This window comes from Typopeltis vanoorti, chromosome 10, assembly GCF_054136105.1.
Source record: "Typopeltis vanoorti isolate ZY-2024b chromosome 10, IOZ_Tvanoo_1.0, whole genome shotgun sequence".
Classification (NCBI taxonomy): Eukaryota; Metazoa; Arthropoda; class Arachnida; order Uropygi; family Thelyphonidae; genus Typopeltis; species Typopeltis vanoorti.
In genome coordinates, this window is record NC_143558.1 from 51978587 (window position 1) to 51990596 (window position 12010).

The 12010-nt window shown below is 36.7% G+C and overlaps 1 protein-coding gene across 1 annotated transcript in view; it reads left to right on the forward strand.

Annotated features, from left to right (window-relative positions):
• Positions 1 to 12010, forward strand: part of LOC150102416 (muscle-specific protein 300 kDa-like) — a 1203500-nt gene that overhangs the window by 207231 nt on the left and 984259 nt on the right. Inside the window, exons 14-15 of the mRNA XM_090399574.1 lie at positions 3521 to 3682; positions 8499 to 8822. Of these exons, the coding sequence (XP_090255700.1) occupies positions 3521 to 3682; positions 8499 to 8822 (486 nt within the window). The remainder of the gene's footprint in view (positions 1 to 3520; positions 3683 to 8498; positions 8823 to 12010) is intronic.

Consider the following 12010-nt stretch of genomic DNA (forward strand, 5'->3'; position numbering starts at 1 on the left):
TATAAAAGTCTTACAGTGGCTGCGTAGTTCAGAAGGCATGGACATATTCCCCTACTGAGTGTTCTTGGTAAGATTTATGCTAGTATACTTGAGAAACGGTTGAGAAGAATTGTGGAGGGAAAGCTTGGTGAACTTTGGCCTGAATCCAGGTCGAAGAACAAGCTGGATTCAGGACAAATAGAGGCTGTCAGGATCGGATCTTCACTTTATGACAAATAGTTGAGAAATCATGGGAATATAACAAAGATCTGTATTTAAGTTTTGTTGATCTGGAAAAGGCATATGACAAGGTACCAAGAGAGAAGCTATTCAATACACTGGAGTTATATGGTGTCAATGGGGCATTATATCCAGCAATACTTAGTCTTTATTTGAGTTGTAAATCAGCAGTTAGGATTGAAGGAGGTACAGGAAGATGGTTTAATGTTAAATCTGGTGTGAGACAAGGATGTACATAATAAATTTTGTTTAATCCTTCATCCAAATGTGAACAAACAAAGTTTGCGCCTGAAAGTATCTTCAGGACTGGGGTGAGGTAGTACAACACTGGGCAACTCATTGCAAACCTTTGCAACGAGTTACCTGGTGTTGATACAGGATTAAACTAAATTTATTATAGTCTAACCAAGTGAGAAATAAACTTTCAAGAAGGATGTACATTATCCCCTCTGTTATTCATTGTCTATACGGATCATATTATGAAGGAAAATTGTATTAAACCTGATATCAAAATTGGAGATGTTAATGTCAGCTCTTTGCATTATGCAGACAATGTTATATTTCTAAATAAATCTGTTATAAGTTTGCAAGATTCCCAGACTTAATTGAATAACTGTTGTAATAGATATGGTATGAAGGTCAGCAATAAAAAGACAAAGGCAATGAAAATAGGCAGAATCGTTGAAAATGTCAACTGCATTGTGAATGGAGAACCTGTGGAACAAGTAAAACATTTTAGCTACTTAGGCACGATTTTTAGTGAAGAAGGTAAATTAAATATGGAAATAGACAACAGAATCAACAAAGCTGGTATGATAGGAAGTCAATTGAATAAATTCATATGGAATAAGAGAAAAATTAGTCATAACACTAAATTAGCTGAAAGTTTATTTTTTACTTGGTTAGACTATAATAAATTTAGTTTAATCCTTTATCCTAGAGTGAGAAAACAAAGTTTGCACCTTAAAGTATCTTCAGGACTGGGGTAAGAGCTTGCTCCAACTTTGCTACGAGTTGTCCGGTGTTGTACCACCTTACCCCAGTCCTGAAGATACTTTCAGTTGCAAACTTTGTTTGCTCACACTTGGATAAAGGATTAAACTAAATTTATTATAGTCTAACCAAGTGAAAAATAAACTTTCAACATCTTTCTCTAAATCCAGAGTAATTTAATAAAAAGGTGGCACCATTTGGCAACTCCTGTAGGTAGAGATGACCTTGCTAATGCTTCTGCCTGGTATCTCCACTCGGGCCTGGCTCCCACTGAAGAGACCTCAATAAGTAGTAGTAACAGCCAGTAGGAGGACAAATGACTGTGGAAGAATGATATTGTGGGATAAAAATGGGAATAGAGCAACTGATGCAGAGGACATAATGGAATTGTTCAATGAACATTTTATTGGATTATTTCATCCAAGAGGAGTCAGTTTTAATGCTAGAGGGATAGGGCTGGTTCGAGATTTAGAGGTACAGGAGGAGAGTGTGTTTCAGATGCTGAGTACTCTGGATGTCAGTAAAGCTGTGGGACTGGATGATATTTCACCACGAGTTTTGAGAGAATGTGCTAGGGAACTGACAGTGCCTTTAACCTGGCTTTTCAATGAAAGTCTGGCTTCGGCAAAGGTGCCCAGGGAATGGAAGGAAGGTAAGATAGTTCCATTGCATAAGGGTGGTAACAGACTGGAAGTGTCTAATTATAGTCCAGTCTTTGAGTCATCAGTAGTTGTTAAAATCTTGGAGAAAGTAGTGAGGGACCGTATACAGCATTGGGCAGATGAGGGTAATGTTATCTGTGAGAGTCAAGATGGATTTGTGAAAGGGTGCTCTAGTTTTAGTAATATGCTAGCCTTTTATAATAAAGTTACAAGAACATTAGATGAAGGAAAGGCATATACTGCAATTTTCTTAGACTTAGCAAAGGCATTTGACAGGGTGCCACATGATAAGCTGATATTTAAGTTGCAGCACATGGGTCTGGATGTCAGATTGGTCAACTGGATTCAGGATTGTCTGACTGATAGGTAGCAGAGAGTTGTGTATGGTGGAGCAGTTTCAAGGAGGCAGAGGGTTACAAGTGTGGTCCCACAGGGCTCAGTACTAGTGCCTATATTGCTTAACCTTTATATCAATGACATTGCCAGTGGATTGCAAGGGGATATTCAGTTATTTGCGGATGATGCGAAGCTGGGAAGGATTATTAGTAATAGTGCAGATGTGGTAGCCCTGCAAGAGGATTTGAATAGGCTAGATAGATGGGCAAATGAATGGGGGGGGGGTCTGTTTAATGCAGCAGAATGTAAGGTCTTGAGGTTTGGGAAACATCGATGGGATGCTGCATACTCTGTGGGAGGAGTTATACTAAAGGAAGTAGGGGAGACAAGAGATCTGGGGTTGATGATTGATAGAAACCTGAAGTTTAGGAGACATATTGCAGTGGTGGTGAAGGTAACACAGAGGATTGCTGCAATTATGAGAAATACACTGACCTGCAGAGATAAGAGGGTTATTATTCCGTTGTATAAGTCTCTGATCAGACCACACTTGGACTATTGTTCTCAGATTTGGTCCCCAGGATTTGAAGGGGATAAATTAACTGTGGAAAGGATACAAAGACGGATGACAAAGATGGTTTCAGGACTGTACAAGAATAGTTATGAGGATCGGCTGAGGGAATGTGGACTGCAGAGTTTGGTGGATAGAAGAAGGAGAGGTGATATGATTGAGACTTTTAAACTGTTGAGAGGTGGTTACAGGATTGACACTGGGGAGTTCTTTTGCTTGGTTGAACAGTGGGAAGGAGTGATGACAAGAGGCCATCCCTGGAAGTTATGAAAGGAAACTGTGAGCAAGAGGGTGAGGAGTGGTTTCTTTGCATGGAGGGTGGTTGAACCATGGAATGCATTGCCTGATGGAGTGGTGAGAGCGAGAACGGTCAATGAGTTTAAGGAGTGGTATGATAGACTTTGTGTTTCTTAGGGGGGGGACCTCCCCTCAGTGATTCTTGACAGACTTTATGTTCTTAGGAAGGACCTCCCACGATGAGTCTTTTGACTCCATGGAGGCCTGAATAATAATAATAATGATGATCCTGTCTTAGTTCTTGAAATGATACTATCTTCATCTTCTCCAAAACAAAGAACATTGTTTTCTTTTCCAAGCAAGTCATTGTAATAAATTTCTCAGGTACAGAGTTATCATATTTGTTGCATAAATTATAAAATATTAATTTTTTATTAAAAGGTCTTACTTAATAATTACAAACGTGATTTCTGTTATTATTTTTGGATTTTATTTTATGTAGGACTGCACCACAACATGTGAAACATATGTGAATGAGCATGAATGTTATAGACAAAATATGGAGCGTTTTCAAGACTGGCTTCATGCTCTCAAAGCAACCGTGGATACTAGCATAGATCATGGTGACACTGAAAGTTTGAAAGCCAAGCTTATAGCCATTTCTGTAAGTATGACAGTTTAAATAAAGTTTTTTACAGAATAAAAAAAAAAAAGATATTTTATTATTTTCTAGTTAATTATACCAGAATGTGAAACATAACTTTATTGGATGATGATAATAGTGGATGAAAATGGTAGACTGTAGCTCATGACACAATGTATAGCTTACTTCTGCAATGGAAGCCATACTTCTCCATTTTCAGCACCCCATTCCATGTTAATTACTGCCTAAAATGAACTGTAGTTCTTATATCCTTATTTCTACGCTCTTATTCAACTTCTAGGAATCTTATTCTTTTCATTCCTCTCTCTCTCTCTCTCCTGAAACATGGTTGTGTAAGGGTGCACTTGCATTGTAAAATTTGTTTACATTCTGTGTTTCTTGCAAATGGAAATAATGAAGAGAATTCAGGGACAAGTGTCTGTAGAGTGCTTCATATAAGGACAAATGCTTGGAGGTCACAAAGTTTGGTATTAGACAGATAAGGGAGGATATGATGGAAGCACATAACTTATTAAAATGATTTCATACAGCATGATTAAGAAATTTTCCACTACGTCACTGGATGGGAAAGAATATGTGGAGGATATGCCTTACTCCCTCCCTCCCCCTTACTCTCATCTCTCTCTCTCTCTCTCTCTCATCTCTTTCATTCTCTCCCTCTCGCTCTTTCTCTCTCTCTCTCACTTTCATTCTTATCTCTCTCTTGAAACCTTGAAACTTGTATAAGGGTGTTGTTAGCAAGAATTAGATTTTTGTTTGAGTGTGGTGAATGAGTGGGTTTCTTTGCCAGGGAAGTTTGTGAATGCCTTGTCATTGAATGAGTATAATTACATAATTCTCACACAGACTGGTCACTTAAGGATCAAAGCCGGATAACTGGAGGAGATGTAGAGCTCACAGCGACTTCTGACCACCTGATGTTTAGTCCTCACTATGTTGTAGTGCACCCTTTTAGTTAGTATACACTAATGGGGGTGCATCCATTAGTATACCTACTCAGTATCCACAACTTGGATACTGAACAAATTAGATTAGTCTGGTAATTTCGGATTTAGCTGAACAATTATATTCTTGATAGAATAATGGTACATTGGCAATGTCCCAGTTAAACAATATCCCCTTTTGCTTTTTTAGTGAACCAGAGTAAACAACTAAAATTCAGCTACTGGAACAAATGCTACCTCAACATCAGCAGAGTTCAAGATTGGCAGCAGCAACATAAGAATAATCAGTAGAAAAGGAATGGGACTAGTAGAAGAATTGGATAAGTACCAGATCAACATAATAGGTGTTACTGAAACAAATAAGGCAAAAAAAGAGGGAGATTCTTTTATGGAAAAAATATAGGATGTGATATTCAGGCAATAATAATCAAGGAAAAGAAGTTGCAGCTATAGTAGTGAACACTAAATATGAGGATAATCTTCTTGAATGCCAGATGATATCAAGTAGACAAACAGCAGATTGAGGAATTGGAGAGTGAGACTTATTTGTGCCTGTGGTCCCACAGAAGGTTCTACTTACTAAGAAAGAAGTATAGAAATGTCTCATGATATTAGAGAAGGCAGCTTACACAAGGGAAAGGAATTTATATAAAAAGAAAATTATTATTATTATTATTTATATGTGTACTCCATTTATGTGGGTACTCCATGGAATCAAAAGACTCGTCATGGAAGACTCACACTACCCATTAACACAATACCTATCATACAACTCCTTAAATTTATTTACTGTTGGGGTTCTCACATCAACTCTGGCAATCCATTCCACTCAGTCTCCACTCTTCAAGTAAAGAACTTAGTGCACACACACCCTTACTGACCACACACACACACACACTCTTAGACTACTTCCGTGTGTGAACCCTTGTTTTCATCCTACTCATGTATTGAAAAATTTTTTGGTGTCAGTCTTATAGAATCCCTTTAGTAACTTGAAAGTTTCTATCATATCTCCTCTCCTCCACCTGTCAGCTAAACAAATCCGTCTCTCTCTCTCTCTCTCTCTCCACAATCACTTTCAGATTCCCTAGCCTCATCAATTTCCTGTAAACTAGTATGATCAATATGATATGAAGTAGTATGTAAGCTTTTCATCCCGAAGTACATTGCCTTTCATTTTACAACATTAAATTGACCACCTTTGTCCACACTGCTGATTTATTTAAATCATCCTGTAAGATATTTACAATAATTTCATCAACTATTGCCCTCCCCAGTTTTGCATCATTATCAGTGAACAACTGTATATTTACCTTCAGATCTTCCACTATATCATTATTAATGTGCAAAATGAAGAGCAGTCATCCTAGTACAGAGCCCTGGGCACTCTACTAGTCACCCTCATTCACCTTGATTCCACTCCACCATACATCACCCTCTGATATCCATCTATCAGCAATCCTCCCCATCCTCCATCCATGCCACCACCCTCATATCCGTTTCTTTCCATTTTCTCTGATTTATTAATAGTTTTCCACATGATATTCTGACAAATGTCTTTGCATCATCCAGCAGCATTATGGCTTAGCCATTTTCCTTATCTAAGTCCATTGTCACCTTATAAAATGTGAATAAATAACTGAGGCAGGACCTACCTTTTACAAAGTCATGTTGCCCTCTATAGAGTATCATATTTCTCTCCACTCTTTATTGAATTTTACTTTTGATAAACTTTTCTAATACTTTAACCACCACTCCTCAAGAGATATTAATTGGTCTGTAATTTGCTACTTCTGTCTTGCTTTTGTAAGCCACCTTTCTGTAATGAAACTTTATCCTTTTTCCACTATCTCCAAACAGAGCTGAGACTTAGATAAACAACTTCATCAGAGGCACTGCCAGTTAACTCGCACATTCACGTAGCACACTAGCTGAAATACTTTCTAGACCTACTGCTGTATTCATATTGATATTTTTTAATATACTGTGTACCTCCAGTTCACCTACCTCAATGCACACATCAGTCTCTGTCACCACAGTAACTGCAAAGTTACTGCCTGGCTGATATACCATTACGAAGTGATCACTTAGTAACTGAACCGTTTCTTCTGCTTCAGTCACTTTTGTCCCATCAGCAAGCAGTAAAGTTATCTTTCCATGCTCATTCTTTCTTTTATTTGCAACATAATAGAAAAACTCTTTTGGATTTATTTTGGCCAGCTTAGCTAATTTTCTCTCGTAATCTGATTTAGTCTTCTTTACCATACTAGTTACCCATCTTGCTTGTGCTTTATACACTGCTCGTGGGTATGCTGATCACCTTATTGTTTATATTCCTTCCACAGTTCTTTCTTTTTTCTTCTTTTTTTGCAGCTCCTGCTTTATATGCTGGCCTAGTTGGCTGAGAGGTTGGCATATCCACTCTTCATCCAAAAGGCTGCAGGTTCAAATCCGCTGTGGGTATGGATGTTTGTAATTATCTGTGAAAATACTAGTGGTGGTGGGTGGTAGATGGCATTGGTATAGTTGTGGTTCATTGTAATTGGTGGATTGAGTGGGGGAGACAGAGTTCTAGAGCAGATGCTCGCCTTCGATGAGTCTTTGAACTCCTGGAGGTGTCACATAATACTACTACTACTAATAATAATAATATTGTTTGTCATCCATTTAATCCCTATTCAGTTTATCTTCTTGACCCTGGGTATGTACTGTGATACTGCCTCTCTCAAACAATCCTTGACCACTTCCCTTGCAATAATGGCATTCATTCTATGTACTTTCTTATGCCATGAACTGCTCCAATTTGCCACCTAAGTTTGTCATAATTGCCAGCTTTGTAGTCTTACATAAACCCTTTCTTGACTGAAATTTCCACACGTTGTGCAACCTCCCAAAACAAGACTGCAGTGGCAACTCATCCATAAGGGCTGCATTGAATGCAGCTCTAGCATTGAATATACTGGCCAGTACTACTTGCTAGTATACTCAGTGCTAGAGCTGCATTCAATGCAGCCCTGCAGTCCTTATCGATAAGCTATCACTGCAAGACTGCATAGTCACTTTTCCTGATTGGAGCTAAAGTTGCTACTACAGTTATAGATAAATTTTCTGATGCTTTTCCCAGATCCAACACTCTCAAATCCCTGGTCTTTTCCATCATTTGTTATTGAAGTTCTTGAATGATTTTAGGTTCATGTACCAATTTAGATTCTTAATCCATGATGATAACTGAATGCATCTAAAGCAGAATTCCATCTAATCACTATAATGATGCCATTCCTGTCTCACTTGTTGAAACATAGTGCTAGCCAGAGTTGCTTTCTTACAGTTATGGTGCAATTGTTCTGGCGATGAATTCATCAGAACAAAAGCATTAAAGTAGCTGCTGAGACTATACAGCCACTGCCTCCTGCATCACACTATTCATTGTGACATGCAGGCACTAAATCATCTGCAGACAACCTAGGTACTGGTCTGGGTGTTATGCTTAAAAGAGCAGCAGTGATACTGCAATCGATTGAGACTCGTCCTCCGACAATCACAAAATCATAAGTATCATTTAACTAAATTATTAAAATGATATTTATATATTGTATGATCTTAGAGAATATTTTATATTCTATATTCTGAAGTGGTTTGGGGAGAATGTCATGAATAAGGGAGTAATGAGAAGATTTTTCACATTAAGAAATGTGTGAGTCTCTATAATGAGTGTTAAAAGTGTGGGTTAGATACAGGTTCAGTATGTTAAATATGTTGCTTGTTAATTAAGACTTACAATAAGTCTATTGACTCCAGAAAAATCTCTTAGTAGTAACTGCTATAATTATTTTCTGTAAAATTGTTACATTATATGCATATTTTTTCCCTAGACTGTTTTAAGTTCTGAAGAAGAAGGAGAGCAAAAACTTGAGGCATTGCACCATCAAGTGAAGCAAGTACTACAGCACACTGACAGCACAGGTCACAGCAGTATTTTGGATGAACTACAATGTTTAAAAGATCAGTGGAATAATTTTATGAAATTGTGCAAGACTGCTCAGGAGGCATCTTCCAGTACTATCAATGAAAGAAAACAATGTGAAAATGCACTGACTAGTCTTGAAGAATGGTTGAATTCCAAAGAAAATCTTTTACATGAACAGCCATTAAAAAAAAATATAGACACCAAAAAAGAACAATTAAATAAAATGAAGGTAATTCAAGAAATTTTTGTTATTAGAGCTGTGTATATAATTTTTAAGAGAATTGGTATATATATATATATATATATATAGGTTTTTAAGCAACTTAAATGTTTCTATCATATCCCCTCTTTTTCACTTATCAGCCAACTTCTGCAATCCAAACACCTTCAGTCTATCCTCATAGAGAACATTCCACAGATCACTCACCATCTTGGTCACTCTCCTATGAATCGTCTTCACTGCTTCCCCATGCCCAAGAAACCAGACCTAAACACAGTAATCCAGATGTGAATGTATCAAGGTCTTATAATGTAGAATAAGAATGTCCTTATCTCCACTTGTTAGTGTGTTCTTCAATAGCCAAGTAATCTTATGAGCTGCTTATCAACTTTAGCAATACGTCCTCTAAATTTAACTGTCTGTCTACTACCACCTCTAAATGTCTACTTTCATTTATTACTTGGAGTACAATTCCATCAGTGTGGTACTCAGCTTCTAATCTATTTATCCCAAAATACATAACTTTATTTAAATATAAAGAGCCAATAGGCTTCATTTCGGCGATATAAACATTATTCAAATTAAGTTATTTTGAATTAAGAATTAGCTTAATTTGAATAATGTTTATATTGCCGAAATGAAGCCTATTGGCTCTTTATATTTAAATAACTTAATAGCTGCACCTGTCTAACAGATAAGCTTAGGTGTTGATGGTTATTCATGACTTAACAAATATGGTTGCATTAATTTGCCAAAAATTTGGGAGACGGTTATCCTAAGAAAAACTCCTGGATAACCTGTTTTTTTTTTTTTTTTTTCCCATTAGAGGGTGCCAAAAAATAGGACTTTAGATATCTTTTGTCTTTTGCAATTATATTGTTTCACTCACTCACTGTCGCGTTTACAAGTGTGTTGTGCTCTGATGATGCTGAGTTGAAAATCTGTGAAATATAAGCATTAATAAAACATCTTTGTTGATAAAAGTGTTTGTGGTGTTGTTAATACCGTGAAAAATAAGTCATGAATGGCTGTACTTGGTTGACAACTCGTATAGCAAAGTATATAAGTTCTTTTTGCTATACCCTTTGGTATCTTTTGGTCTAGTTACTCATTGATGAAGTCAAAAAAGGCTGAAACCGGTCTGGGTAGTGACCTCCCACCGTAATGTAATAACAGCATACATTTCCTAGGAAATGTGTTTTTACATTATGGAAAATACCTAAGAATAGCGATTTCCCCCACCTTTGCAACGAGTTGCCCGAGATTGTACTACGTACTAGGACTACTTGCATTAACTCACGCTAGTAAGTCGCCGATACTTTATAGTTTACTGTATTCAGCATGAAACTCTCTGATTCCAATCTTTGAGTTTCTTATTCGGTTTTAAAACAATGTGGGATTTAATATCCCCTTAATTTGAATAGCATAACTTTATATTTCTCCACATTAAACTGATACCCATTATCTTTTGTCCATACTGACAGCCTATTAAATCATCCTGCAAGCTCTCTGCATCACCTTGATTAACTTTACTCTACCTAATATTGCATCATCAGCAAACAACTGAATATTTCCTTTATCATTTGTGCACGAATTAAACAGTAGTGGTTCCAACACTGAACCTTGTGGTCACCTGTTTTTGTCTTCATTCTGCCCCTCCATATACCACTTTTTTGATATCTGTTCAGCAGCCACCCTCTTATCCACATAACCATCCCCATTGATATCTTCTCCTCTTGCTAACCATTATAAAACTCACACCCTAAAAGTTATGATTAAAATCTCATAGTCTTAGGTATATTCATAAGGAAATTTACAGCAAAAAGCTTTTCTTTCTCTCAAAATATATCTCTAGCCTCTATTAATTTGCTATAATGAGAGTCGACTGTATTCATATAGAATAACCTTTACCTGAAGAGAGAATTTGAAAATTATTTTGAAGTTAAAACAGCTGCCAGGAGGCAGAATCAGACAGTTAACTGAACAAGCAAAAAAATACAGGCGACTCCTATTTGAATTCTTTAAATATACTACTAGGAAACGGTTTAGAGACTATAGAAGCCAGCCTAATAAGATCTCGTCCAAGAACTCTTTGATAAGCAGAATACACAAATAAAAAAATTTAGCGAATATGAGGATTTTTTTAAATATAATAATTTAGCAGTGGAAGAAGTCTTGCAAATGGTAAACGATATCAAAATTAATGTTAACATACTAACTGACAGGCAACATAATTTGATAAAAGAGACATCCGAACTTCATCAAGAACTTAATTCCCTAAAACTACAATACAGACTTTTAAATCAGCAACAATATAAAGATCTTGTCATAAACGGTCTTCCTGAAACTGCATCTACAGAAAATCTCAAAGGTGTAATTTTAAAGTTAGGCCATGCAATTGACATCCCCTTACAACATAATGACATTCAGACCTTAAATTGGATTCCCAGGAAGAACAAAAAACAAGGCTTGCCATGACCCACACCAGTCATAGTTCATCTTACAAGCATGTTCACAAGAGACAATGTCATAAAAGCCAGCAGACTGAAAAAAACAGTTGCAAGGACTTGAACTCATCGCAAGACAATAGCCAATCTTCCTATCAGAGTATTTAACACCATTTAACCAGAATCTGTTGTACCACACAAGCAAAGTAAAAACAGGAAAAACTCAAATTTTTGTGGATCAGAGATGCTAAAATATTCTTGAGGAAGTCACAAACTTCAAAGTTGATACAAATCAAAAAAAAACTTGGAAGACATAGATAGGCTACCACAATGAAAACAAAAAATTCCTAATTAGATCAAAAAGAAGACTTCAATATAACAAAAAGTGAATGTGAACCATCAGACAGATGTAATAACACCAGAACATATCAGTAATTGGACTTTTGACTTGCTCGATGCATGGAAACAATACACAGTACAAACAAGAGGACTTTCCATTCTGCATATTAATATCAGAGGCATTAGAAAACATTGGTTAATGTTACAGGCTTATCCTAAGAATTATACTGGTATCATTGATATATCGGTCCTAACAGAAGTATCTGTTACTTGATGAAGCAACTGCCTTCCAAATTCCAGGCTTTCAACAACATGGATCCTACCATCAAACAAAAAGAAGGGATGGAATATTAATATTTACCAAATATAAATTAACAGTAAAAGAAACTGTTTATCAGTTTGAGCATGCTA